This window comes from Phodopus roborovskii, unplaced genomic scaffold (genome assembly GCF_943737965.1).
Source record: "Phodopus roborovskii unplaced genomic scaffold, PHOROB, whole genome shotgun sequence".
Lineage (NCBI taxonomy): Eukaryota > Metazoa > Chordata > Mammalia > Rodentia > Cricetidae > Phodopus > Phodopus roborovskii.
This window is the reverse complement of record NW_026125281.1, coordinates 41214355-41240846: the sequence shown is the minus strand read 5'-3', so window position 1 is coordinate 41240846 and position 26492 is coordinate 41214355. Positions and strand designations below refer to the sequence as shown.

General features: G+C 41.1%; 1 protein-coding gene across 1 annotated transcript in view; it reads right to left on the bottom strand.

The window, feature by feature from the left end:
• Cep126 (centrosomal protein 126) overlaps nucleotides 1-26492 on the bottom strand; it is a 61079-nt gene that overhangs the window by 16124 nt on the left and 18463 nt on the right. Inside the window, exons 3-6 of the mRNA XM_051199151.1 lie at nucleotides 22349-22494; nucleotides 16611-16722; nucleotides 7568-7766; nucleotides 4143-6252 (exon numbers count right to left, since the gene is read on the bottom strand). Of these exons, the coding sequence (XP_051055108.1) occupies nucleotides 4143-6252; nucleotides 7568-7766; nucleotides 16611-16722; nucleotides 22349-22494 (2567 nt within the window). The remainder of the gene's footprint in view (nucleotides 1-4142; nucleotides 6253-7567; nucleotides 7767-16610; nucleotides 16723-22348; nucleotides 22495-26492) is intronic.

Genomic DNA, 26492 nt, shown 5'->3' with positions numbered 1-26492 from the left:
CCTTTACAAGGACTTCAGCTTGCGGGCAGATTATTTAGAGATTGGGCAAGCTCTCTCTCACTGGGGTTCGTAACCCTTGCACGTGGTGCTACTTCGCCACAGCATTCGACAGGCCCAGGCCAACTTTCTAACAAGACAGATTCTACTGTCTTTGGCTCAAGAGAACTCCTCTGCCCATGTGTGGCTGACAGACAAACTATTCACCAAAGATGGGTAAGGCAGAAGGGGGCAAATATCCAACCTAAGACTGGAGGGTTCCGGGCCTGGGTGACCTCTCCAATGACGGGTAAGGAAATATGCTGACTTCCTCTGCCACCTAAGACAGGTGATAGTTTATATTAAAAGAAAGGGGGACCTGTAGGGCTCTGTATGGACCCCTGAGGCGCCTTGAACAAGCCTGAAGCTGTTGGCTGGAACTCCTTGCCCCAAAGCTGTTATTGGTACTCTTCCTGTTTCGATAACACACACCTCGTGGGGAGGAGCTAAGCCTAAAAATCCTGTAATTTTCCATTGTGCTGTAAATCAGTATTTAAGCCCGTTCCATCCCCTCAATAAACGGCACTTGGCATATGGCATTTCGACATTGCCATTGAATGAATGACCCGCTGTCCTGTCTATTTCAATCTCTAGGCCTTTGCCTGATTCGTGAACAGACCATAGGGTGGGCGCTACAATCCTTATTGAATGTGCTATCTTCTAGCACACTGGTGATTTTTTTGATGTGTTACCTGTAGTCTGCAGTTGTTCAATTAAAAAATTACTATCAAACACAGGGGAGGGCCTAGGTCCTGCCTCAAATGATATGACAGACTTTGATGATCCCCCCATGGGAGTCCTCACCCTCCATGGGGAGTGGATGGGAGGTGGGAAGAGTTGGTTTGGTGTGTGGGAGGCTGGGAGAGGGAACTGGGATTGGCATGTAAAATAAGATTGTTTTTAATTTAAATAAACTTATTTAAAAATCACTATCAAATATTGCTATTTTTTTTGATGGAGACAATCAAGGTGAGATTTGATCCAATCACCGTGGATACGGGTATTAGCCCTTTATTACAGCTTTTTAGTCTGTTCTTTACAACCTGTCCTATGAATGTTAGATTTGCCTAGCCAAGCCCCATATTAATTTAAATCAGTGCTTTGCAACAGACCTCTTTACACATCTTTACTAGGGACTGCTTCTCTAGCTTGGTGTAATTGATCCATATTTTTATATTTATTGTAGTCTTTTATACATTCTGCCTACGAGTCTTGATAAGTAAAAAACATTACAAATACCTTTCCCTAGTAAGTGGTGTATCATATTTTAACTTAATTTTTTTGTATGAAAAAACTCCAATTTTATTGTATAAGTATTATTCTTCTTAATAGGTTATATTTTACATACAGCATAAGAAATATGACTATTCAGCTGGGTGGTGGTGGCACACACCTTTAATCCCAGCACTCGGGAGGCAGAGGCGGGTGAATCTCCCTGAGTTCAAGACCAGCCTAGTCTACAAGAGTAGCCTCCAAAGCCACAGAGAAACCCTGTCTCGAAACAACAACAACAACAAAAGAAATCTGACTACTTTTTATTTTTCATATTTACATCTATAATTTACATGGAATTGATTTGTATGTATGAGTGAAGAATGGTTTACTTTTACTGATTATATTCAGTTATCCCACCGAATTATAAAATGAACCCCCTTTCCCTGCTACGCATTGCCACCTTTGTTAAAAATCGAGCAATTAATTAAGTGGGACTGGGTTCTATTATCATTCAGCAGAGGCCACACTGTGCTGTTGTAGATTTAGATAGATTATCTAGAAATGAAAATTCCAAGACAGGGTTTCTCTGTACACCTGGCTGTCCTGGAACTTGCTCAGTAGACATCTGCCTGCCTCTGCTTCTTGAGTGCTGGGATTGAAGGTGTGTGCCACCACCACCTGGCTTTAGAAATGAGACTGTCTCAGCTGTTCTTGGCCCATGCCTGACAATTTTCACAGAGCCTGTTGGAACGTCATGGCCTCAACAGGCACACACCTTCTTCTCCATCCAGGCCTTCGCTCATCATCCTCACGGGGCTTTTAGACTCCCCTACAGGTCCTTAAAATCTTTACATTCAATTTTTCTCATAGGCTTCTATTTTAATGTTATTTAAAAGATACCATTAGTAAAATTTCTAGGTCTGTCCCTCGGCAATCCTAAAACATTTCTATTATTATTCAGCTTTGTTTCAGCTGCCTAGTCGCACTCAGCTCTGTATTCAGTTTCGGGTCCTGCCCCATCTGGGGAGGACAGCATGCTGTGTTTATCAGCAGCAGGCAACACCATGTTCTCAGTGTCTTTCCCACCACGTTTGCTTTGCCCCAGAGGGTTACTTTGACCTTTATTTGAACCCTCTACATTTTTGTTCATTTTCAGATGAAGGTAAGCATAATTATTTCACTGTAAGGAATTTGTCTGCGCTTTAGAGTATGATCTCATATAACAAATGTTTCAAGGTATGTTTCTGTTAGCTTTAAAACTTCCTCAATCACTTTACTTATTTTTATCAACATTTTTCTTCTCTTAGTTCCTCTTCATTCTTTAAACACCCCAGCTTCTAACTCCAATTAAAACTTAGGTTTTTGTAGTAAAGAGATTTAGGTTACACATTTTGCATTTAATTTTCCATCTGCTAATGTAGTCTGTACCCATCCAATTCATGAAACGTCTCAGGGCTGGAGAGACAGCTCACTTGTTAAGAGCCCTTGCTACCATTACAGAGCACCTGAATTGTTCTCAGGTTTCATGGGGATCTGGCACCCTCTTTAGGCCTCCATAGACACCCCTACACATGTGGCGTAGACGACATACAAAGACCAAGTGACAAATAAAAATAATTAAAACATTAAGTCAGGTGTGGCTTTACACACCTTTAAATCCTGGCACCCAGGAGGCAGAAGTGGGCAACTCTGTGTGAGTTCAAGGGTAGCATGGCCAACTGACTGAGCTCTAGGCCAGTCAGTGCCACAGAGTGAGAGCCTTGTCTCAAAAACCAAATAAGTCTCAACAAAACAAAACGAAACAAAAACAACAACACAGCAAAACAACAGCCACAAAACAAAACCCCCTAGAATGGAAAATCAGGGTGCGGACAAAGTGTCAGGCCCTGTTGGGATCTGGAGTGTGAGGTAGCACACACAGAAAACCCCTGCTCTTTGAAAGCTTACGGCCTAATTAAAGAGGACACCAAGTATGAATCTGTAAAGTCCAAGCGTATCATTACTTGTTATCACTGTACTGCCCCCTCCCTCTATGGACGATCCTTGCTTTTTCTCAGTAGGGCACTAATTCCCACTGGCGTTCCCTTAGAGGAAGGAAGTGATGACTTCACAAGCTGTGACAGGACAATGGCATTCAACAAGGAAGTAAACCTTAGAACTGTTCAAAACAATGGTGTCTGTTCTTTCCCTACATGAAAATAGAAAACACAAAGCCAACAGTAGCAGAGCTGCAGTGTTCTGGAAAGGACAGAGGGCTGTGTATGTATTTAAAACCTTTTCTTTCTTTAATCTGCAGGCATTGTGCCTTATTATCTTGTGTGTGCGTGTGTACACCCATGCCGGCGATGCTACATGGAGTTTGGAGGTCCTTAGAAGGAGCCAGTTCTCTCCATCCATCATGCAGGCTTCAGGGGCTGAAACCAGGTGGCACATGCCTTTAATCCCAGGGGACAGATGCAGGAGGACCTCTGTGGGCTTGAGGCCAGTTGGTTTACATCGTGAGTTCTAGGCCAGTCAGAGCTACAATACACTCTGTGTCAAACAAAACAAAACAAAAATAAATAAGTGGTGATATTTATCTATTCAAATAAACAGTTCTCCCCCCCCCCATGGTGTTCACGTGACAGAACCACATGGGATAAGGGCCAGATGCTATTTGTTGTAGAGCTAGCAGAAGTTTCCAATTTTAACTGAGTACAGGTTGGGCAATTCTCTGAAGCACTCCAGTTGCTAGAGTGAGTTAGAGCATCGCGAGCTAAGATACCCTCATACGGCTAAACTGGAACTCACTAGCTAGTATATACACGGCCATGCACAATGTGGGAAATGCCACAGGGCTCTGAAAGGTTGTACACTTTTTTGCCATAAGAAGGTGTAAGCGTTTTCCTTACCAGTGGCCCTGTCACTTTGGCTCCCATTGTTCCTCCTTCTCCATGGGAGAATCGGGTCCTCTCCGGTGTTCCTATGAGTCAACACCTGGCTGCTCTCTTCACAAATAGGACTTCTCTGGGTGAAATACAGTGTCCCTTCTTGCTGGGAGCCTGTGCGAGTGCCACTGGAATAGTTTGCCTTTGCTGAGCTTTGGCACTCAGAACGGTAAGGAGATGATAGGGCTGGGGCCAAAGCGAGTAGGTTGGAACAAGCGTCTGAGAATGGGAGATGACTTTCCTGAGTCCGCTGGTTCAAACGGTACTCTGTTGGGAGCACACATGAACTTACACAGTTCTGTGTCATGACGTTTGGAGACTGTTCAGGTGTAGCTAACTGACGTGGAGACATTTGCATATTTTTACTAGTTTTACTATTTGTTGGTAGTTTAGGCGGAGAATGAGGTATAATTAGTTTATCCTGAGTTTGGGCCTGTGCGTTGGCTTTGCTTGAAGACGATGGCTGGTTGACAGTGGCTTTTCTGTTCCCATGTACAAGGCCTGTCTGGACCTTTGCAGACCCTGTCCTCCTAGTCCCCTTTGCTGCCCTTGGAGGCTTAGACTTCTGAGTCTTCGCGTCACCAGCACACACAGGGGCTCTGCTCTCGTCTCTTCTGCAGGCCAACCAGGCTTGTTTAGCGAAGCTACAGCCTGAAGGTGGAGAAGAGGTCAAAGGCACACTGTCCATTTCATACCCTCCCGGGTCAGTGACATGTTCGGGGACACCGTCAGCCTTGGCTTTCTTTCCACCAGCAGAGTGTGCAGTACAGTCAGGGACGCTGGTCAGGTTGCAGGTTGGCATTTGCACACTGTTGGTGTGACAGTGCTGTAACCACTGTGCAGCCACCCCTGCCCTGTTCCTCACTGGGTGGCTATCATCTACACAGCTGTCTATGATGTCACTTTCATCAAGCCACCGTAGCTTTTTAATAGTCTTTGGGGTTCCTGTCCCTTTCCCTTTCTGTTTTGTTAATTCAATACTATCTCGAATAGCTTCTGCCTTTTGATGTCTAAACCTAAAACTCTGATTTACAACTAGTGCCTTGAGGTAATCATGATCGTATCTGGATTCTTTCTTTAATATACTCTTAAGCAGCCTCGCGCCACTTTGTTCATGGACGGTGTGCTTCGGGATGTGCTGCTCAGGCAAGTCACAGGCAGGCGTTGCGCTACACAGTGCGGCTGACGGTCCACTTGCTTTATGTTTTCTATCTTTTGAATTTGAATTTGGAGGGGCACAGGTGGCCTGGACACTGTCTTTATTACCGTTAGAATCGTTTATCTTTTCACATTTCACATCCTTCAGTTCATCTAACTTATCAGAACACTGCACGGGTTCAACTTCTTTTATGTGTGTGTTGCTCTCTGATAGGGGCCCTCCCGGCTGCGGATGAGGCGACGAAAGTACAGACGAGGGAGGGTTGGGAGCACTCCCGCTGTCTAGACTTGGCGCCGCCGACAGTGTCTCCTGGGTGGGCAGTGAAGCTGCTTCCTGGGTTGGAGACTCTGGAGTAGTCCAGGCCCCACTGACTTTAAACACGGGCTCCTCAGCGCCCAACAGCCTCTCCCTCTGGGCTGTTCCACACGTGGCATCACTGGTCCTCACAGTACTCCCTTCAGGCGTCTTCTCTCTGCTTTTATCTAGAGTAACCACGGAAGGACTACATACAAAGAGTACCGAGTCATTAGCCGTTCTGGTGGCTCTGTCCACAGTTCTGCTCAGAGGAGGCGGATTTTGTTCTTTATTACTCAAACATTCCCATGAGGGCAGAACACTAGATTTACTTAAAATGTCTGAAAAAGATGTGACAGGCTGAGTATTTTGGGCATCTAAGTTTGTAAGCCAATTGTTTATATGCTGGGTTTTAGAGAAAGACAGTCTACCTTCGTCACAGCAGTTTAGATGTGCTGACTGCAGACTTGCTGACTGGAGGGGAACAGAGTTCTGCTGGGCTGAGGTGGAAGGAGTCATACTAAGTGTTATGTATATTTCTTCACGCTCTCCGGCCTCGAGGCTGTCTATACTCGAGAGAGTTTCAGAATTGGTTATCTGATTAACTTCATCACAAAATTTCTGGAGGGGGAAAAAAAAAAAAACAACACTGTTTTACGCTGTAGACTCACTGTTACTGAGTTCAATTCTCCTTGACAGGGAAAATAATGTGAGTATAAACAGTACAGGTACAAGCTACACCCCTGCAGCAGACCTCATGGTAAAAAGTAAGAAAGGCATAAAAAAGTTTTTCCTTTCCTTTCACCAAAATAAGTGCTTAATTATACTGGCTACTATGATAGCTTAGAAGTATGCTATTCCACATAGGGGATGGAGTTTCTTTATGGTCTCATACTACTAGATTAATTCTGAAAAATACTTGCTGAACCCTTCATTGGACTTAAGAGACTCTTGGAAGTTATGTGATACAGTAGCCATCAATTACACCAGCCCTTCCATGATGAGATTGTGCATGGTCCCAGGGAGGCTACCCATAATCCAACAGGCGATTCTACATACATGCCCATTCAGACAGCACTAAGTGGACTCAGTCGGTTTAAAAAACAAAGCACATCAAGTTGGGATGGAAAAGTGGTGGGTGGCTGGGACGGGAGGAGACAGAAGGGTGAGATCAAAGCACATTTATGCACATATGAAATTCTAAAAACAAATAAATAAAGAGAATTTAAAAATAGAAAGTAAAGTTCTGTGTCCCTAATGTGAACTTTCTCTTGGTAGGAATTATATCATATATATATATACACACACACACACACATATATATATATATCTGAAATAGGATTTTCAACTCTGGCTGTATGTAAGAGACAGAGAGTTTCATAAAAATAAATGCTATGCCAGGGAGGATCAGAGGTTCAAGGATAGCCTTGGTTACATACAAGTTTGAGGCCAGCCTGGGATAAATTATAACTTATGTCCAAACAAAATACTGACGTGGTTCATTTCCCATGCGAGAGTCACACAGTAGTCTTACACTTACTTAACAATTTCAATGAAGCATGTGGATTCAGGTTTAAGAACTATTGATTCTAGGGGTTGGAGAGATGGTTCAGAAGCATCTATATGCATCATAAGTTTGTTTCTTTTTAAAATATAATTTCTCATAATAATAGTTATATTACACTATACTTTCAGTTTTTATATTTGTCAGAAAATAACATTCATACAGCCTAATTTTTTTAATAGATGGATAACGAGGAAGAGCAGAAAGAAAAATGGGAAGATGTCAGGGACAAAACCCAGTTTTAGCATCTGTGATGAGTTGAGCTGACTCATCCGCAGTATTTCTATGAGCTCCTTTTAGTGGCATGAAGAGCCCTGGGAAGTAGGACAGAATTATTACTACAAACGAAAGCACTAGTAACGTAAGTCATACTTGCAAACTGCTTAAATGTTGATTCTCTAGGAGCTTCTGAGTCTCCTCCAGTTTAAGCTGGAACACATTTTTGTTAGTAGCTACGTTTGCTATGTTGTTTTCCTTCATTTCTTTTTCACAGTTAATTCTGCGTACGAGATATTTTTGATGTTTGTGGTCATTTTTTGACAACGCTGAAGGCAAGGCAGAATCTATAGCTCTGTGAACCAGATATGAAAAGATTTAGTACATTTAACTGAAATTAACTTATTTCTGTAAGTATATAAATGACACAATTGTATATATAGTATGTGCACATGTGTCCAGATAATTACATATAAGGATATTGGAGAAATCTACAGACATACTAGAACAGGACTCTAGGGCGATGAACAACAGTAAAAACGACTGTGAGAGCAGGGTGCCAATGAAGAAGCTTCACACAGGGATGCCCACCCGTTCCTGGATACGGTACTCCACTCTATCACTCGGGCGGGGGAGGCATCCTGTGCATCTGTTGTCTGTTTTTACTCTCTACACACATTTTATATGGAGAATGCCTATTAACTTTTGTTTTTAGTTGATGTCACAGCCGGTGGTTATTCCTATATCCCAAACTGAACTGGCCGAGATTCTAGCAGAAAGAAAATATGGACTAGCTTTGTTGGGGATAGGTATGAATGTCCTCCATGCATGACTAGCTATGGGAGTGTAGCTCTTACTCAATCAAGAATACAAACCTTTGTTTTCAGTTTGTTTCAGGAACATAATCAGAAATATAAGCATATATTTTTTTAAAGATTTATTTTTTAAATGTACATTGGGGTTTTAGGGTGTCAGATTCCCTGGAACTGGAGTCAAAGATATCTGTGAAGTGCCACATTGTTGGTGGGAATCGAACCTGGGTCCTTTGGAAGAGCAGCTAGTGCTCTTAACTCCTAAGCCATCTCTCAGGCCCCATATAAGAGTATTTTTTTTATGCTACAAAAGTGGCTTCAGTAGTCTACCTTTGGTGTGTCCAATCAGGACAATAGCTTTGTTTTATTTTTTTACAGTGCTGCACTGTAAACTCAGGACACCTTTTCTATTAGATTTTTGTGCTGTCTAGAAACTGATAAATTGTTACATTTCAGTACATATATACAGTGAAAAAAAAATCCAATTCCTTCAAGGATAAGTGGATGATGAAAGATACAGCTGATTGAGGGGCATTTATTACCAACTCAGTTAAATTATTTCCAATTAAATCAGGATAAAGAAACATTTTGGAAGGTGGCTTATTGCCACATGTGACATATAACTATCTCCAATACCCATATATGTTTTTATTTAGACAGACCAGAAACATCAAGGTCAGTGATTACAACATTCCTAATTATTCCTTTGTCATCATCACCAGGGGATCATGGCTAGTGAGAAGGCATTTAGTACACATTCCTGAACATTGAGGGCATGTTTCTATTTTTGTTTTTATACTTTTCTACTCTTACATAATCCTTCCCCTTTAGTGACCCTTCCCAAACAAAATAGAAGTAAATCTACAAAAATGTCTAATAAACTCAATTTATTTACCTTTAAAGTTGTCGTCTCTCAACTTTTTCTTCTCTATTCCTTTCTTCTCTACTCCACTTTCTTCTCTCCTCTTCTCTACTTTCTTCCCCCAGGGAGGAGGATTGAAGGGATGGATAGGAATAAAAGGAGACGGGGAGGAAGAAATCGAGGTAGAGTGAAGCATGGGAGGAAAGGAAGAAGAAATGATAAAAGAGGAGGAAGCAGGAGACACCGGAGAGGGAAAAGCCAGGTAAGTCGGAGGCCAACACGGAGAGGGAGATGGATGCAAAGGACAGGGCGACAGAGGGACCGATGGAGTAGGCAAGGGAGGGGAGGTAGAGGAAGAGGGCGGCGAAGGAGAAGAAAGTAGAGATGAAGAGGAAGAAACTACTGCCAAGGGCGAAGAGGACGTGGAAGCAGAAGGCGATGAAGGCACAGTAGAGGGTGGAGAGTGACGTGGAGGTGGGTGGGAGGGAGTCAAGGAAGGCAGACGGTCTACGGAGGCCTGAGGCTCATCTGACACCGCTGTGGTTTGTGGCACAGGTTTCTGAGCGGAATGGCAAGCATCAAACCTAGCGGAGTGCTCAGGCCAAGGAGTGACACAAGAGCGGGGTGGGGCTGGCTGGGCTGAGTGACTGCATAAACTGGAAGGCTTCAGAACAGGGAGACATCCCAAGGGGCTCGGGGAGACAAGCAGGTGAGCTGGAAGGGAGCGGCGGACGAGGGCTGGCTTCAGAGTTGCTGGGGGAGCATGCTGTGGCGCGAGCAAATGTTTGGGTCTCAAAGTTCTGTGAAATAATCTATTCTGTGAGTCAGGGTCGGGAATGACTGGAGAACTTCGGGATGGGGGAGGCTGAGGGACAGGTGGCCCCGAAGGAACAGAGGCCGGGAGACTAGGGAAGCTGCTGGAAGAGCTACAAGTGACTGGGGTTGCAGGGTGAGGGGGATAGCCGATAGGATAAGATAGTAATGGGGCTGGTAAAAATGTCTTTGGAAGAGTAGAGGGGACAGATGGAAGGACACAGGTCCGCGGGCCAGGAAAAGCATCAGGGTAGCTAGGAAGAATTTGAGGGTGATGGGGTAGCAATGGGGCCCGTGAAGCAGACGGCTGACCAGGTAGGTAGGGATCAGGATTGGAGATAGCTGGACAGGCAGGAATGGATCTGCATAGGTGGGAAAGTATTTGGACAGGCAAGTAGAAAGAACCTCATTAAGATTTAAAAAAAAAAAAAAAAGAAAAAAACCTTTATTACTGGGCTGCCTGTGGGCTTTTGATGGATTTTGATTTTATCCTTTGGGTCCATGCTTGATCTTCCATTTGTCAGCCAGATTCCTCTCATTCTGACTGACTGAAGCAGGTACACAGATGATTCAAGTTCACCTTTCCTCTCTTTTCAAAAGTCTGATGCACCGATATAGGCAGGAAATCTAGTTCAAACCACTAGTGTGAAGGCCACATGCAGACATCTCGGGCAGTGGGTGGTTCAGGAGGGACTATCTCATGACAAATACATGGATATTGGAGATAGATGTCTAACAAATTGTTTTGTTACACTATGCCCTCTCTACTCTACATCCACCAGAAATGCCAAACAGATTAGCTTTGTGATAAGAACTTAATTGTGATGGAAGGTTGATTATTTCTGTATTTTAAAAGTTAATGCCTTATTAACATTTTTAGATCTCATTACTCCCTGAGGTGGTTTCTTTATTCCTTAAAACATATTTGCCGATTTTTATCGAGGCTTAAGAACTAGCCCCCACTTTTCCAAACAGATTTTCATTTTAGATTATAACATTAGCATCTTAATATAGTTTTATTTACCATTAGCATTCTCTATGTCAGAACCACCTCTTGGGCTGACGCTGTGGCTGCTCAGTCCCAGCAGAAGTACTGCTATCCTCTGCTTCTCTGGAACTGTTTCATGGCCTCAGTTTATTTCTTAACCTACTCTAGGTTTATATTCCACTGGAATGCATTTGTGACATGACAATAGCTTATTAATCCTTGTATAAATATTTGTAAGAAATTTATTTCCATAAAACCAATAAATGATCATTAAGAGACTAAAATTTCATATTTATATGGCATTTATAATTTTTAGAAAACTTAATATACAGTATTTAACACAGCTATTTGGGGAGGGAAGTCAAACTTTTTATTAGTTAATCCTGATATCTTCTTTCATAGATTATATATATATATACATATATATAATATACTATATATATTATATACATATACATACACATAGATATCACAAAAATAATAGTTAAAATATATTATGAAAACTAGGTACTTTATATAGAATGCAGGTTATTTCTCACAGTGACAGTACTTACTACTTGTTATTTTAGTACATACTTGCTAAAATGATAACATACTTGTTTGCTTTGGAAGAATTGAAGTTATCTTGACAGTTTAACCCTTCTAAGATTTTAAACAACTGCACATTGCTGATCAAGAAAACCCACCATGCTTTCATTTATTGCACAAAAGAGGTGCTTTTGAAATGGAAAATATCTGGTCAGAGCAAGATAACGGTTGATACACAGAAAAAGAGGCAGAAAAGTGAAGGGTCTCTGTACAAAAATGCTAAGTCGTTCAGAAGTTTTAAGGCCAAAGCTCCCCTGAGCCTTGCCTGCCTTGGCCATTATGTGCCATCTTTTATCAGGATAAGCTTTCCTAGAATATTCTAAAATCATATAGCCTTCATGTCTCCAACTTTGGTTTCTTAACACACATTTCAAACTTGTTTCACTTCAATGTGTTGCTTTGCTTATGATTAACTACTAACCCAATAAGTGTAAAAGCAGAAATCTGAGCACTGTCTTTAATGGCTTTGGTTTCCCACTATCTTTTTCAACTTCTCTGGCTGCTCCTTTGAGGCTTACTCTTGAGGCCAGCCTTCTGGAAGTTCTGAGAGTGGCCACCCTTTTCTTACTCTACCAGAGCTCCTCATGGCATCCTGTGGAAATTGACTGTGATGTTCTCTATATCTCTGTGGCTGTACAGGGTTAATGATGTCCTTTTGTCCTTCTCAATGGACTAATTCAGCTTTCGAAGGCGATTCCTTGGGAAGTGGTTCATCATTTGTGATCACATTGTTTTACAGTGGTGCTGTCATTTGTAGGAGGTATGAACTCAGCAAAAACTAGCTTTAAACTGCTTTGTGGCCCGCCCTGAAGAATTCTCATATCCGAGGATATGGCATTCTGATTGTTGAACTCAAAACCACCACAGATATAGACCACTGTTGTGTTTTTATGTGTGATGACTGTCACATTTGTATTCATGGCCTAGACTACCTTTTTCTCTTTTCCTCCTCCTCTTCTTTCTTTTATTATAAGTGAGCCACTACAGTATTTGTTATTTACATGGATACTGGGGACCTGAACTCTGGTCTTCTTGCTTTTGAAGCAAGCATTTTAACCACTGAGTCATCTCCCTAGCCCCAGCCTAGACGTATCATGAGAAACTGGTTCCTGAATACCTTGTACTCCAAACTTACAACTTACCCTATCTTCCTTTCAACTTCCCTTTCCCTAAACCTGTTGCTTCTTCCTTCATAGTCATATTCTTTTTATTGTGGCAAAATGCTTATCATGAGCTCCACCTCTTTATCTGCATCCTTAAGTTTTCATAAATGGTCACTATCTACTTGCTGACCAAATCCTGTCTCTGCAGTCATCCCTGACTCTTCCTCATCTTCTAGTTCCCTCCTTGGAAGTTCTGAAGAAGTCATTGTTTTGTTAACTTAAGTACCAGTTTATCTGATTTCCCCACAGTTAGTCTGACCCTACTCATTTGGCAAAACTTCCAAAACATTGAGAGCTTGTTTCAATTTTTTTCAATTATTTCAAGAACACTTTACTTCACAGGCTCTTCCTGGTTTAACTCGGTTTCCTTTGTAATTTCCTACTGACAACTCTCTTTTCATTGTACATGTAAGCCAAATTAAACTAATTAAACTGTAGTAATCTTGCCTCTGATGAATATCCTCCTCATTTGTATAGCTTCAGGCCAACTTTTACCCTCAGAGTGTTTACTTATATCTATGATACTCTCCCCTTATTTCTGGAATTCGTCCAACATGTGTAACACTATAGGTAATGTATGTGTAAGACCTAGTCACTATACTGAACAAAATGACATCTGTCTTGGGAAACAAAAATACAAAACAAAGAAATGAGTAACAATAAAACCACAACCTACATGTCTCTTTCTAGTCCTCTTATCTCAACTTGGATAAAAAATTTTTACATTTATAATTGGACTCCCATCTTCTGATTAAAAAAGCTTAAATAAAAAATTTAAAGTCTCACCAAATTCTCTTTTAAAATAAATTTGTTGTAAAATACTTGCAAATAAATAAAAGCATTACACATCAAAATTAACCAGACCCAAAATCTATACAACTTAACGAACTTACATAAAGTTGGAGTTGGCATTTGATATGGAAGTTGTGAAGCTTCACATTAAATTTTATATTTTTAGTATTGAATGTGTTTTATGCATGCATCCACCACCAATTCCTCCCCCCCATGACAGAATTAGCACTAGAAAAACAGTTTTGTATCTTTTTTTATAACTCATGGCCATTTCCTGCATTCATTCCTTTCTCATCTTAATTATATTTAGCTTTACTTTCTTGTAATGCTGTAACCACATGTACATTTGCTTATACATATACATATATTATTGGCTAGAGAGAAAATATGTAGTTTATTCCTTGCCCAGATTATGTGACATCACTTAATATTGTACATATTCATTCACTTTCCTATACATTTTTAACTTAATTTTCCTTTACAACTTAGTGCACACACGCACGCACACACACGCGCACACACACACACACACACATCCCATTTTCGTTACCCATTCATCTGTTGATGAACAATAGGGCTGATTCCAATTCTTTGTTATGGTGAAGAAAGCAACAATAAACAAGGGGTCCAAACATCTCTATGGTAGGGTTAGAGTTGTCTGGGGATATTCTCAAAAGTGAAATAGCTCAATTATATGGTAATTAAATTTTTATTTTTATTTTGAGAAATCTCTAAACTTTTACTCACCAAATTCTCCCCTTTACCTTTATTGTTTTCATTGCCCTTATGGTATCATACCAAATTCATAATCTATTCTTTTCAAGCAATGTTTTCTTCCCCCCTCTCTTCCTCTCTCCATTATCTACTTTCTCTCCCCATTATCCACAATGTTCTATAATGATTGTAATGATATGTTAAAAAGAAGACTTTGTGCATTTGCTTAAAATTATCTTTAAAAATCTCAGAAGTTTATATTTCATTTCTTCTCTAGATTCCATTTATTTGTATGTGTTTCTATGTGCATACAAAAATGAGAGGTCAGCTTGTATTAGTTTGTCTCCTTTGACCATGGGGTCCTGGGGATCAAATGCAGGGTGTCAAGTTTGGTGGCCAGTGTGTTTACTCCCTAAGCCATCTCGGTTGCCCTCAAATTTGTACTTCTTAGCATACAGACGCATCTCTCTTTGTACTCTCAGATCTAGTTAAGGTCTTCGTATTTGTATTCTCTGCTTCATCTACGTTATTATTATTGTTGTTGCTGTTGTTTTGGATAGGGTCTCATGTAGCTGAAGTAGGCTCTCAACTCTTGATCTTCTTGATTCCACATCATGAACTCTGGGATTGCAGGCATGCATCTCTGCTCCTACCTCAAAATACAGGGTCTCTCTTTGTCTCTTGCCTACCTCTGCCTTCTTCCGTCACCTTCTCTCTGTAGAGGGCGGGTCAAACCCAGGGTCTGGAGCATGCTCAGTAAGCATGCTCCCACTGAACTACAGCACCAGCTGACTCAGCTCACCTTTTCCTGACAGCATCACTGCTACTTTAGCATTTGTGGTCTTAGCATGTGCTCATCTATATAGCACCACTCACCATTACCTCATACTTTCTTCAGAGCTTGGCTGAAGCATTCCTTTTTAATGAGACTCTAACAGACTCTAATGACTAGTGACCACATTGAATATCTGTTTTTTAGCTCTAGTCAGGAGAGTTATTGACCAGAGGAATTCTAAGAGCAGAATGATAAACTACATAGGTAAAATATTAACACAATTTATAGCCTGAATTATTAATAACTCCATTCAGGTAAGTGTTCTGATTATTACTACTCATGTGTGATAGGGGATGTTCTCTGTATCTGCGACTATATGCTTTTCTTATTGGTTGATGAATAAAGCTGTTTTGGCCAATGGACAGGCAGAATTTGGCTAGGCAGGAATTCCGAAGAGGCAGGGAGGAGACAGAGTGAGGGGATGCCATGTAGCCACCAGGGAGGCAGGATGCCAGGGCATCATCTAGGTAAGCCATAGCCACATAGAGATACATAGGTGAATAGAAATGGGTTCATACTTGAGAGAGCTAGCCAGTAAGAAGCCTAAGTCACTGACCACACATCCATAAACATATATTAAATCTCTGAGCGGTTATCAGGGACCCAATGGGCGGGGCAGAGAGAAAGCAGTTCAAGTAGGACCCAGACTAGACAGAGAAAAGTATCTCTTATTTTTTTTTGTTTGTTTTTGTTTTTTGTAGTGCTGGGGATCAATCCCAGGCCCTTACACATGTGGGGCAAGTGCTCTTCCACTGAACTACATACAACCACAGTGCTGATCATTTCCAAAGAATTTTAACTTCTCTCTAAGGTTCTATACGAGGTATTGTCTGTCTGTATCAGTCGATCTAGCTACATGTAGTGCTCTTAATCACTGAGCCATCTCTCCCTCCAGCTCCTAGGGATAGAATTTTTAGCAGTCTACTCCTAATTGCTTTCCAATGCTTCATCTAGTTCTCTGCATATAGTAACATCAAAAAATATTTGGAAAAAATGGAAAAGACATTTATTGGAGGAAATATATAGTGACTGGCTAGTCCATGCTATTGCTTTTATATGACTTATTTATGCAACTCTGGAGATAAACTACAGACATTGTAGTTTTGAGACAATAACAACAAAAAAATCTGAGAAGAAAACCACTGCAATAACAAAATTATTTTTTAAACTAAATTTGTATCAATACATTTTAAACAATTTTATCTATTCAATGAACAATAAACATCAATATATTTAAATAGCTTTGATATTTTTCATAGAACATTATTCACTATTGGCAGTATTTGTTTTATTACTGACTGTAAGACCGCAAATTATAATTGACATAATTCTTAATTAATTTGTAAAATGAACAAATTCTAAAACAGGGATAAGAAGTAACCAATGAGCCAAGCGGTTGTGGTGCATGCTTTTAATCCCAACCCTAGGGAGGCAGAGGCAAGTGGATCTCTGTGAGTTTGAGGCCAGCCCATTATACAAGGTGAGTTCCAGGACTGCTAGGACCATACAGAGAAACCATGTCTTGAACCAATGAAAAAGACTACACATTTGGTGATCAGAAAGCCATATGGTTATTGTATGTTAAGTGATAACAGTCTAATAATATTAAAACAGTAATAATAAATTACTTACCGCCAACTTGTTGCTGGTCTGTGGGAAAGAGGAATGTTTACTTCTGATTTTAAGTTGGATTCCTGAATTTGTTTAAGGGCCTCTTCTAATGGAGGAACTGGATTGTGAAAAACTAAGGGAATAAAAAAAAACAAATAATAATAATTTTATCACCAATGGTTTATTGGTATATAATTTAATTGGCCAATAAAATATTTCAAAGTTCTTGTATAAAATTTACAATAGAATACAAATTTAAACTTTGATATGTAAGTCCTAAGAAAGGTATTGTTACTTTGAGATCTTTATCATCAATTTTATTTGAAAAAAAATTTGAAAAATGTGTAGGTTTTTCTGATGTATGAACTTCTCTATATTTAATCTCATGGTCTTAAAATTTTTACATATTCCTCTGAATAAAATGAAAAAAATAAACTTACACTCCATCGCTGTGCCTCTGCTAGACCCTCAGCTGTAGAGTGCCAGGTCCCGGCTAGATCCGCCTCTCTGTGCAGGGACATCCTGAGTCCCTGCCTGCTGGATCTTTGTCCTATAGGCAGGCCTCTGCTAGAGGTGAGTCTGGTAACAGTTCTGGTTGAATCTCGCCCAACACCCTTCCCTGGGACCTCCCCGGACTGGCCCCGAACCTCGCTCCCCCCTTTGTCATTAAATATCTTGCAAAGGAAGAAGTCAAACTTTCTCTATTTGCAAATGATATGATAGTTTACAAAAGCGACCCAAAAAACTCTACCAGGGAACAGCTGATAAACACCTTCAGCAAACTAGCAGGATACAAGATAAACTTAAAAAAAAAATCAGCTGTAGTTCTGAAAACAGCCTGGTATTGGCACAAAAATAGACAGGTAGACCAATGGAATCGAATTGAAAATCCTGACATTAACCCACACGCCTATGAACACCTGATTTTTGACAAAACAGCTAAGAGTATACAATGGAAGGAGGAAAGCATCTTCAGCAAATGTGCTGGCACAACTGGATGAAGGTGTGTAGAAGACTGCAGATAGACCCATGTCTATCACTATGTACAAAACTCAAGTTCAAATACATCAAGGACCTCAGCATAAATCCAGCCACACTGAACCTCCTAGAAGAGAAAGTAGGAGGTTCCCTTGAACAAACTGGTACAGGAGACCATTTCCTGAACATAACTCCAGTAGCACAGACACTGAGATGGACAGTTAATAAATGGGACATTCTCAAACTGAGAAGCTTCTGTAAGGCAAAGGACACAGTCAATAAGACAAAACAGCAGCCCACAGACTGGGGAAAGATCTTCATCAATCCACATCTGACAGAGGGCTGATCTCCAAAATATACAAAGAACTCAAGAAGCTAGTCAACAAAACACCAAATAACCCTATTAAAAAATGGAGCACAGAACTGAAGAAAGAATTCTCAATAGAGGAAATCAAAAAGGCTGAAAGACACTTAAGAAAATGCTCCATATCCTTAGCTATCAGGGAAATGCAAATCAAAACAACTTTGAGATACCATCTTACCCCTGCCAGAATGGCTAAAATTAGAAACACCAGTGATGACTTATGTTGGAGGGGATGTGGAGAAAGGGGAACACTCCTCCACTGCTGGTGGGAGTGGCAAACTCATTCAGCCATTTTAGAGATCAGTATGGCGGTTCCTCAGGAAAATGGGAATTAGTTTACCACAGGACCCGGCAATCCCCCTCTTAGGCATATACCCAAAGGATTCACATCCATGCAACAAAGACATCTGTTCAACTATATTCATAGCAGCACTATTTGTAATAGCAAGAACCTGGAAGCAACCTAGATGCCCCTTAACTGAAGAATGGATAAAGAAGATGTGGTACATCTACACAATGGAATACTACTCTGCAGAAAAAAATAATGGAATCTTGAAATTCGCAGGCAAGTGGATGGAACTTGAAGAAACCAGTCACAAAAAGAGGAACATGGTATGCACTTGATCACATATGGATTTTAGACATAGAACAAAGGATCACCAGCCTATAATTCACACTGCCAGAGAAACTAAGATACAAGGAGGATTCTAAGAGATTCATATAAGGTCCCTCACCAGAGGGGAAAGGGACAAAATCTCCTGAGCACATGGCGAGTGGGGGCAGTGAGTGGAGAGGGAACTGGGAGAAAGAGAGGGGGAGGAGAGGAGAGCATGTGGGACTAGGAAGATTGAGTCAGGGAGGAACAGACTAGAGGAGGGGGGGCATAAGAGAGGGGGAGCCATCATAGGTTTGAAGAGAAAACTGACTCTAGAGAAATGTCCAGTACAAGTCTGACCCCAACTAACAATCTGAGCAACAGTGGAAAGGCTACCATAAATGCTCTTCTCTGATAATGAGATTGGTAACTAACTTATCCACCATCATGGATCCCTCATCTAGTAGCTGATGGAAACAGAAGCAGACACCAGAAGTAAACACTGAGCCGACCTGGAATCCAGATGCAGAGAGGGAGGACAAGACCAGGTTGCAGAAACACATAGAGACAGCTGACCTGAACAAGGAGGAGCTAAGGGGCCCCCAAATGGATAGCTGGGAATCTAGCATGGGACTGACTCAGACCCCCTGAACATGGGTCTCAGTTAGAAGGCCTGGGCAGTCTAAGGGGCCTCAGACAGCGGAACCAGGATGTATTCCTGGTGCACGAGAGGACTTTGGGAGCACATTCCCCATGGAGGGACACTCCCTTAACCGAGATGCAGGAGAGAAGGCCTAGTCCCTACTCCAAATGACTTGACAGATTTAGATGACCCCTCCTGTGGAGTGGGGGGGGTGGTAGTGGGGGGCATGAGACGGTGGGAGAGAGGGAAAGAGGGTGGGAGGAAAGGAGGGAGAGGGAACTGGGATTGATATGTAAAATAAAAACAAAAAATAAATTAATATATTAAAAAAAATGAACTTACTTTGGGCCTTTACTGCTACACAGCTTATTGGAAGTGTGTTCGCCCTGGCTATGGCACAGGTGTTATTTGAATTTTACAACTGAGGAGGATCTATGAGGAAGGCAAGCTATGTCTTCATGACAATATGGTGCACAGACACTAGCCCACACTGCTCTTTAGACCCTCGCTCATTCTTGATTCCCGTGTACACCCACGTTCATTCAAAGCCCTCCAATGTGCATCGCGGTACTCAACATGTTCCTTTCCTTCTAATGTCCCTTCCACCGTTGGGTAAAACACAGCTGTTTTTAAAAAATGCTTTCCCTTACAGCCTTTGCATATGGAAACATGTTCCACTCATTAAATTCTATACACAATTCAAAGCCTGTGGTAGAGGACATGATTTTCTAGCTCAAACTCTTTGTGGAAACCTAGTATTTTTTAAAAGAACAGCTATACTTTTGAAACATCCATGTCACTATACTTCCTCACTATTCTATTGGCAGGGATTTTTTCCGAAGCACTTAAGGAAAGCCAGCATACCGTTACCCAGGTGTTAGGTCAAACTTTAACTCTAAACATGAGAGAGGGTAATAGGTGTGAATAAGATAATATTTTATACACGTATAAAGATATTATGAGACAGAATGAATACATGCTAGTAAAATACTGCCATTTATTAATGCAGATTATGTGGGATGCTGTCTGCCAAGTTCCTAAGGCATTGTTCTTGTAGCTTTTCTTCTCCTGTACTAAGTAATTCTACCAATTGTGGTGTCTGAGTAGATTACCCCTTCTGTGTATACACAGTTACTGCTCAGCTGAGGAACTTAATGCATCTTCCCAGAGGTCTTCTCCCCCTAGCCTTTAGCTTCCATCCACATCCCATGCTGTCACTATAATTACCCTTCTAACAAACAGATCTTACCATGGGAGGACTGCCTTATAGTCATTTCCTTTTGTTAGCAACGAAGCTTATACTGTTAGGAGTAGAAACAGCGCCAACATTGAGAATGTTTCAGCTTCCCTTACAAATGCAGCCAAATAGATAAAATTACACAAATGGAGGCTGGCCTCTAAGAAAGTGACTTAAAGGGAAAGGTTCAGAGGCATAACCTTTATGTCCTTTTTTTTTTTTAAAAATATTTCTGTCTAGTATACCAATTTTATGGTTGGCGATGTAGTAGCTACCATATCCAAGAGTAAAGAGAGAAACCACTTGTAGAAAGTGGCTAGCTGAAAGACAGCAGGCATCCATAGAGCCATGGAACCAGCTCTTGACCTCTGTCTAGTATACCAATTTTATGGTTGGCGATGTAGTAGCTACCATATCCAAGAGTAAAGAGAGAAACCACTTGTAGAAAGTGGCTAGCTGAAAGACAGCAGGCATCCATAGAGCCATGGAACCAGCTCTTGACCTTATGAGAGGAAAAGAAAACCCTACCATGTTTTGGTGTCTTCACGCTATCAGTGTTCTTTGCAGCACCTATTAATACTAAGATACCTTAGTAACACAGACATGGATTTCTTTCCAGTTCAAAAATGGCATTCTGTATAAAGATGAACTTCCTAGCATGGCATACAAAGTTCTTCAGGAGTTGGCTCCAACTCACTTCTAGTTTCAAATTAATATTCTTCTCTTCTTACCCACTAACTTATGCTTCTGACACACTGAAAGACACAGTGCATGTGTATGAGCTGTCCCTTCTGTCTGGCAAGATACTGATTCAAGAGTCATGCATGTCATTATTCTAGAAACAATGACCTAATGTCCTGATACATGCTAACGTTCTTTCCTGTGTTTTCACAGTAGTTACACATTCTGCTATCACATCAATTATTGTACCAATGATACTGCTTAAATTCTTATCCACAATAAGTTGTGGTTTTTAGTGTTAGAGCACAATTCCAGTTTCTGTAGCTCAGTACAGCTGAGGGCAGAATAGAGCACAGTAGAGTCCATGATGGCTGGGTCCATCACAGTACTGCCAACTCTCTTTCTTTAGTAAGCTTTGGCATACTGTTAGCTCTCTCTTGCTATCTAAGGTCTAAAATTGTGGCTGTGATATGAAAACATCAATTACGGTCATACTTAAATTCCTTTTTAATGTGTGTGCCTGTGTGTATACGTGCTGATATGTGGAAGGCAGGTATGTGTGGGTATTTGCAAAGGTGAGTCTGCTGCAATCACATTCCACTGTTTACTCAGGCAGGATCTCTCACCTGAACAGAGAGCTTGCCAAGCCTAGCTAGCCTCTTGCTCCAGGGATCCTGTCTGTGCTTCTTAAGTACAGGCCGTGGCCACATCTGCCTGGCTTATTTAGTTCTGGTGATGCAAACTTCAGCCCTCAGGCTTCACAAGTGCTTTATACCAAAGCCATCTCCCTGGTCCAATTACTTCAATTCTTAATTGGTTTGGGGCCTTATATTGCTGGATTATATTATTTTGTATGTTGTGCTTTACCAATCTCTCAAATAAGAATTGGAAGTGAACCAGAAGTAAAATACCAGAATGAATGTGACAGCAATTTCCTGAGCCCAACTGCTACATTTTCTGTTAAGTTACTTAAAAAAAGTTGATTTTAAAAACACAAACATTGTGAACTAGCATGAAGTTGAGAAAAACCTGTGGGTGAATAGAGAATTTACTAATGTAGCCAACACAGTATTCTCCAAATTCAATTTAAATCCAATTCCTGATCTTCATTTGGTTAAAGTGCCTGCTACCCAGACAGCACACCAGGCTGCCGTGGTTTTGCTTTCTACTTGTTCTTAATGTGTAATTTTATTGTTTACTCTATTTCAGTCCTATTACAACTTTCGGTTTTGTTTCAGAATTGTTCCAGAAATGAAGGTACCTGCCCTCCTCCTCTGAGAGAGAGGGACATGGGCACGCTGAAATTTTTCCGTGACTTCCTCAAACTTCTGCTTCCTCTGTTGCAGGATGCGCTCTCTCATTTGATGCTCTCTTTCCTCTTGCTCTCTGCGTCTCTCTTCGAAAGCTCTAGATTTAAGATATGAAGGAGATGGGAGAGACAGACAAGAAACTGAATGAAACAACAAATCATTTGAAAGTATCACTACTTATGAAATAACAGTATTTACATTGTACTTAGAGACAACACATTTGTGATTTTTAACAGGGCATTGGCTAAGAATTTACATGTATAAAATGGTAATTTCAGGCTCTGCAGTGAGGCCCCTTTCTGATTTCTGGCAGGCACGCCACTGTCTCATGCCCTCCCGTGGTAAAAAGCCTTTTCTAAGAGTCATGCTGTTTCTGGCGTTCACTGGTGAAAGAAGTAGCCTTGCCAATTATGGGGAAGTCAGGGAAATGGCTTCGTCCTTTTACATCAAAAGTTTAAAATTGGCTGTCATATAAGTCTTAACTACTAAAATTACAACTTTTTATAAAAATAAGTGTTGGTTTTCAGCTTCTGTTATAAATATGAAACCCAGAACTCTTCAGTAGACAAAGTTACAAACATCTGCCCTGTAATATTCAGTTTTTAAAAGTATTTATTATTATTATTGGGGTGGGATACATATTCTATAGCATCCTGTGGAGGTCATAGGTCAACTCTGAGGCACTGGATTTTCTCCTTCCATCTATACGGGATTCTAGTGGTCAAACTCAGGTGTGTTAAATTAAAGCACTGTTAGAATGTGGCCTGCAAGCCAATGCTTCTCTTGAGCAATGCGACATGCCGTAAAAGCGAGTCTGAAAAGTTAATGCAGTGGTGTTTACACTGTGCTTCTTGCCTTCCTCAGTCAGGATCTGCAGGGTTTCTCTTATTTGCTGATGTGTCAGGCACTCTGATAAGCAATGGAGATGTAGAAGCAGTGTGGAAGCGAGGAAGAAAGCTCCCCACCTCTACAGAGCTGACACTAGGGAAGCCATGTTGTCATTCCATCGCCTCTGGGCTTGGCAGTTTCCACAGAAGACACACAGTCTGTCGTGGTGACTTCTGAAGGGTCTGTTCAACCTGTGGAGTTCTGCTTCATGAAATACGTGCAACACCTTGGCTCAAGGTAATCGACCTCATTAAACGACAATCACATGCCAGGCTGTTGGTTTTGCTTTCCCAAGAGCCTATCACTGTGTGATATCATTTGCTCCTGCTGGAAGTATTCCTAGGGACAAATAATGTGCCATGGTGACAGTTTTCAGTAGCAACACAATAAGCAGTAGCACTAAGAGCACTCGAGGCCCCAAGGGATGGCGCATGGAGCTGGAGGTTGCCGTTGTGATACCTTTCCTTTTCCTTAACAAAATCCTATCTCAGATGTAGTAGTTACAACCTTAAACATGACACTTAACTTTAAAGCTCTACCACATTGAGGCATTAGAAATTAAAAACTAGGGTCAGAATATCTTTTAAAATTGAAAATGCAATTGGAAGAAATCATTTTCAAGGATGAAATATATTAAATGATGGTGCTGACAGCCTTGCAAGAGGCAAAGTCAAGAAGATTCTGAATTTTCTACATGGCAAAGAGGCACATGCTTCACATTATTAGCCCTGTTCTTGTCAAGATAAAAAAATATTTGAAATCCCCCAAATCTATACTGAAATTCCTATTTTTTCAGTGGGTAAGTTTTCACTTGACTAGAAAACCAGCCAGCCAAACAAACAAACTGGTGAAGTAAACATCCAAATACAGAACCCCCACATTCTGATTACCAGACAGAATTAATACTGTATATAAAACAAAGAAAATGAGCAAGGCATTCCTCTAAAGACTGCAATATCAGTAAAAATAAGCATGTCACTATCAATTAACCAAAGCTTATAACTTGTAATCCCGAGATTAAGATCCTTAAGTCCTAGTCACATGTCTTCTTAGGCTCAGTTCTAACACAAATCTTACAGATCATATCAGAAGTATCAGGGGTAGAAAAGAAAAGCAATGCCACTTCCAAACGGAGGCACACGGACATCAGAGAGGACCGCTGCTCTGGGCAGATGAGGCTCAGGTAAGCACTGATGTTCACATGGCAGTGAAATCGTCCAGTGAAACCCTTCTGAGGATAGACACACTGCTAAAAGTTCATCTATCTGTCTCCTACCTACCCATCCACCCATCGATTGATCTGTGTTTTTTCTTTCAAGCGGAATCTGAGATGAAGAACAAAAAACGGATAGGCTAGGACTTTTGGACCTGAAGAACAACATGGTGATAAGTTCTAGAATAAAGAACCTAAAACTTAACAAAGACAAGCAATTCGGAAAAAAAAAAATCACAAAATCATCTGCCTATACACCACAAAACGTGGAATAGAAATATCCAACAAATATATGAGAAAACACTCACTACTATTAGCCAACAGGAGAATACAGAAAGCTACAATGAAATAGCATCTTACCCCCACTGGAATAATACATTATGACAAGTACTGGTAATGGTGTGGAGAAACAAGGTTCTTTCATGCTGCTGGCAGGAATGAAAGTGAACACAGTCTACTGATAAAAATAAAACCAAACAACAACAACAACAACAACAACACCCACAACTCTCACCTCAAAGGGAATAAGAGATTATTAGTGCTGGAGTCAAATGTAAGTGGCCAATGCCTGGCAGTGTAGATTTGAGTTATTCCAAGTATCATGTTCCAATATGGTAGTAGTTTCATGATGTTTTCAGTAAAAAGGACATAACAAATTAAGATACTTGAAATATATATTGTTAGAAACATCAGGGGGGTGGCTTCTAGCAAATCAGGGAAATTGCTGCTATTATGCTTAGATTGTGTTTGCAAACTGCTTAGCTCTAGAGTTAGTGGAAGCTAGACATCTTTAGTGGAAGCTAGACATCTGTTTATATATTTTTGAAAGGGCTTACCAAGTAGCCACAGGATATTAGGTTAAACAGAGGTGGGCAATAGATTGTTCTTTAGAAAACTAAGAATAGAAAACTAAGAACTAGAATAATTTGGTTCTGGACCGGCAGTCTTCCAACTCTCCACATTCACCAAAATTATAAAATCCACAAATCACCATGTAAAAAGTGTGGATGTCTCTCAAATAACTGGAAGCAATATCCTATGAGACAGCTATGAGACAGGGTTTTTCTGTGACTTTGGAAGCTGTCTTGGAACCAACTTTGTAGACCAGGCTGGCCTCAAACTCACAGAGATACACCTGCCCCCCCTCCCCAGTGCTGGGATTAAAGGCCTGTGGAACCACCACCTGCCTCTGGGTTTTTATTATTAAGACCAACTAGAATTTGTGCTACACAGAAGGAAGAATAAGACCCTGTCACTTGCAGGAAAATGGATGGAGATAGAGGATACTATGCTACACAAATAATCCAGATGCAGAAAGTCAAGTAGTAGCTTTTCTTTCTTTTGTATGTGAAAACTTAAACAAAACAAAGCAAGGGACCTAAAACTTCAGAGGAGATACCGGGGCTGGGATGTGAGTGGGGCAGAAGACAGAGTTCAGTGGGTGGAGGGGAATGTGACTAGTGCTGGGAGACACAGTACAGACAGCAGAAAGGACCTGACCGTTGAAAGCTGCATGTCTGTATGAAGACACACACACCACACACTCACACACACACACACTCACACACTCACACACACACTCACACACACACACACACTCACACACCATACACACACACATACACCATACACACACACACTCACACCATACACACACACCACACACTCACACACACACCATACACACACACCACATACACACACACACACACTCTCACACACACACTCACACATACACTCACACACCATACACACACACCACACACTCACACACACACACCATACACACACACCACACACACACACATCATACACACACACATCATACACACACACACTCACACACCACACACACACCACACACTCACACACACTCACACACACACACACTCACACACCATACACACACACCACACACACACTCACACACCATACACACACCACACACACACACACACCACACACTCACACACACACTCACACACACTCACACA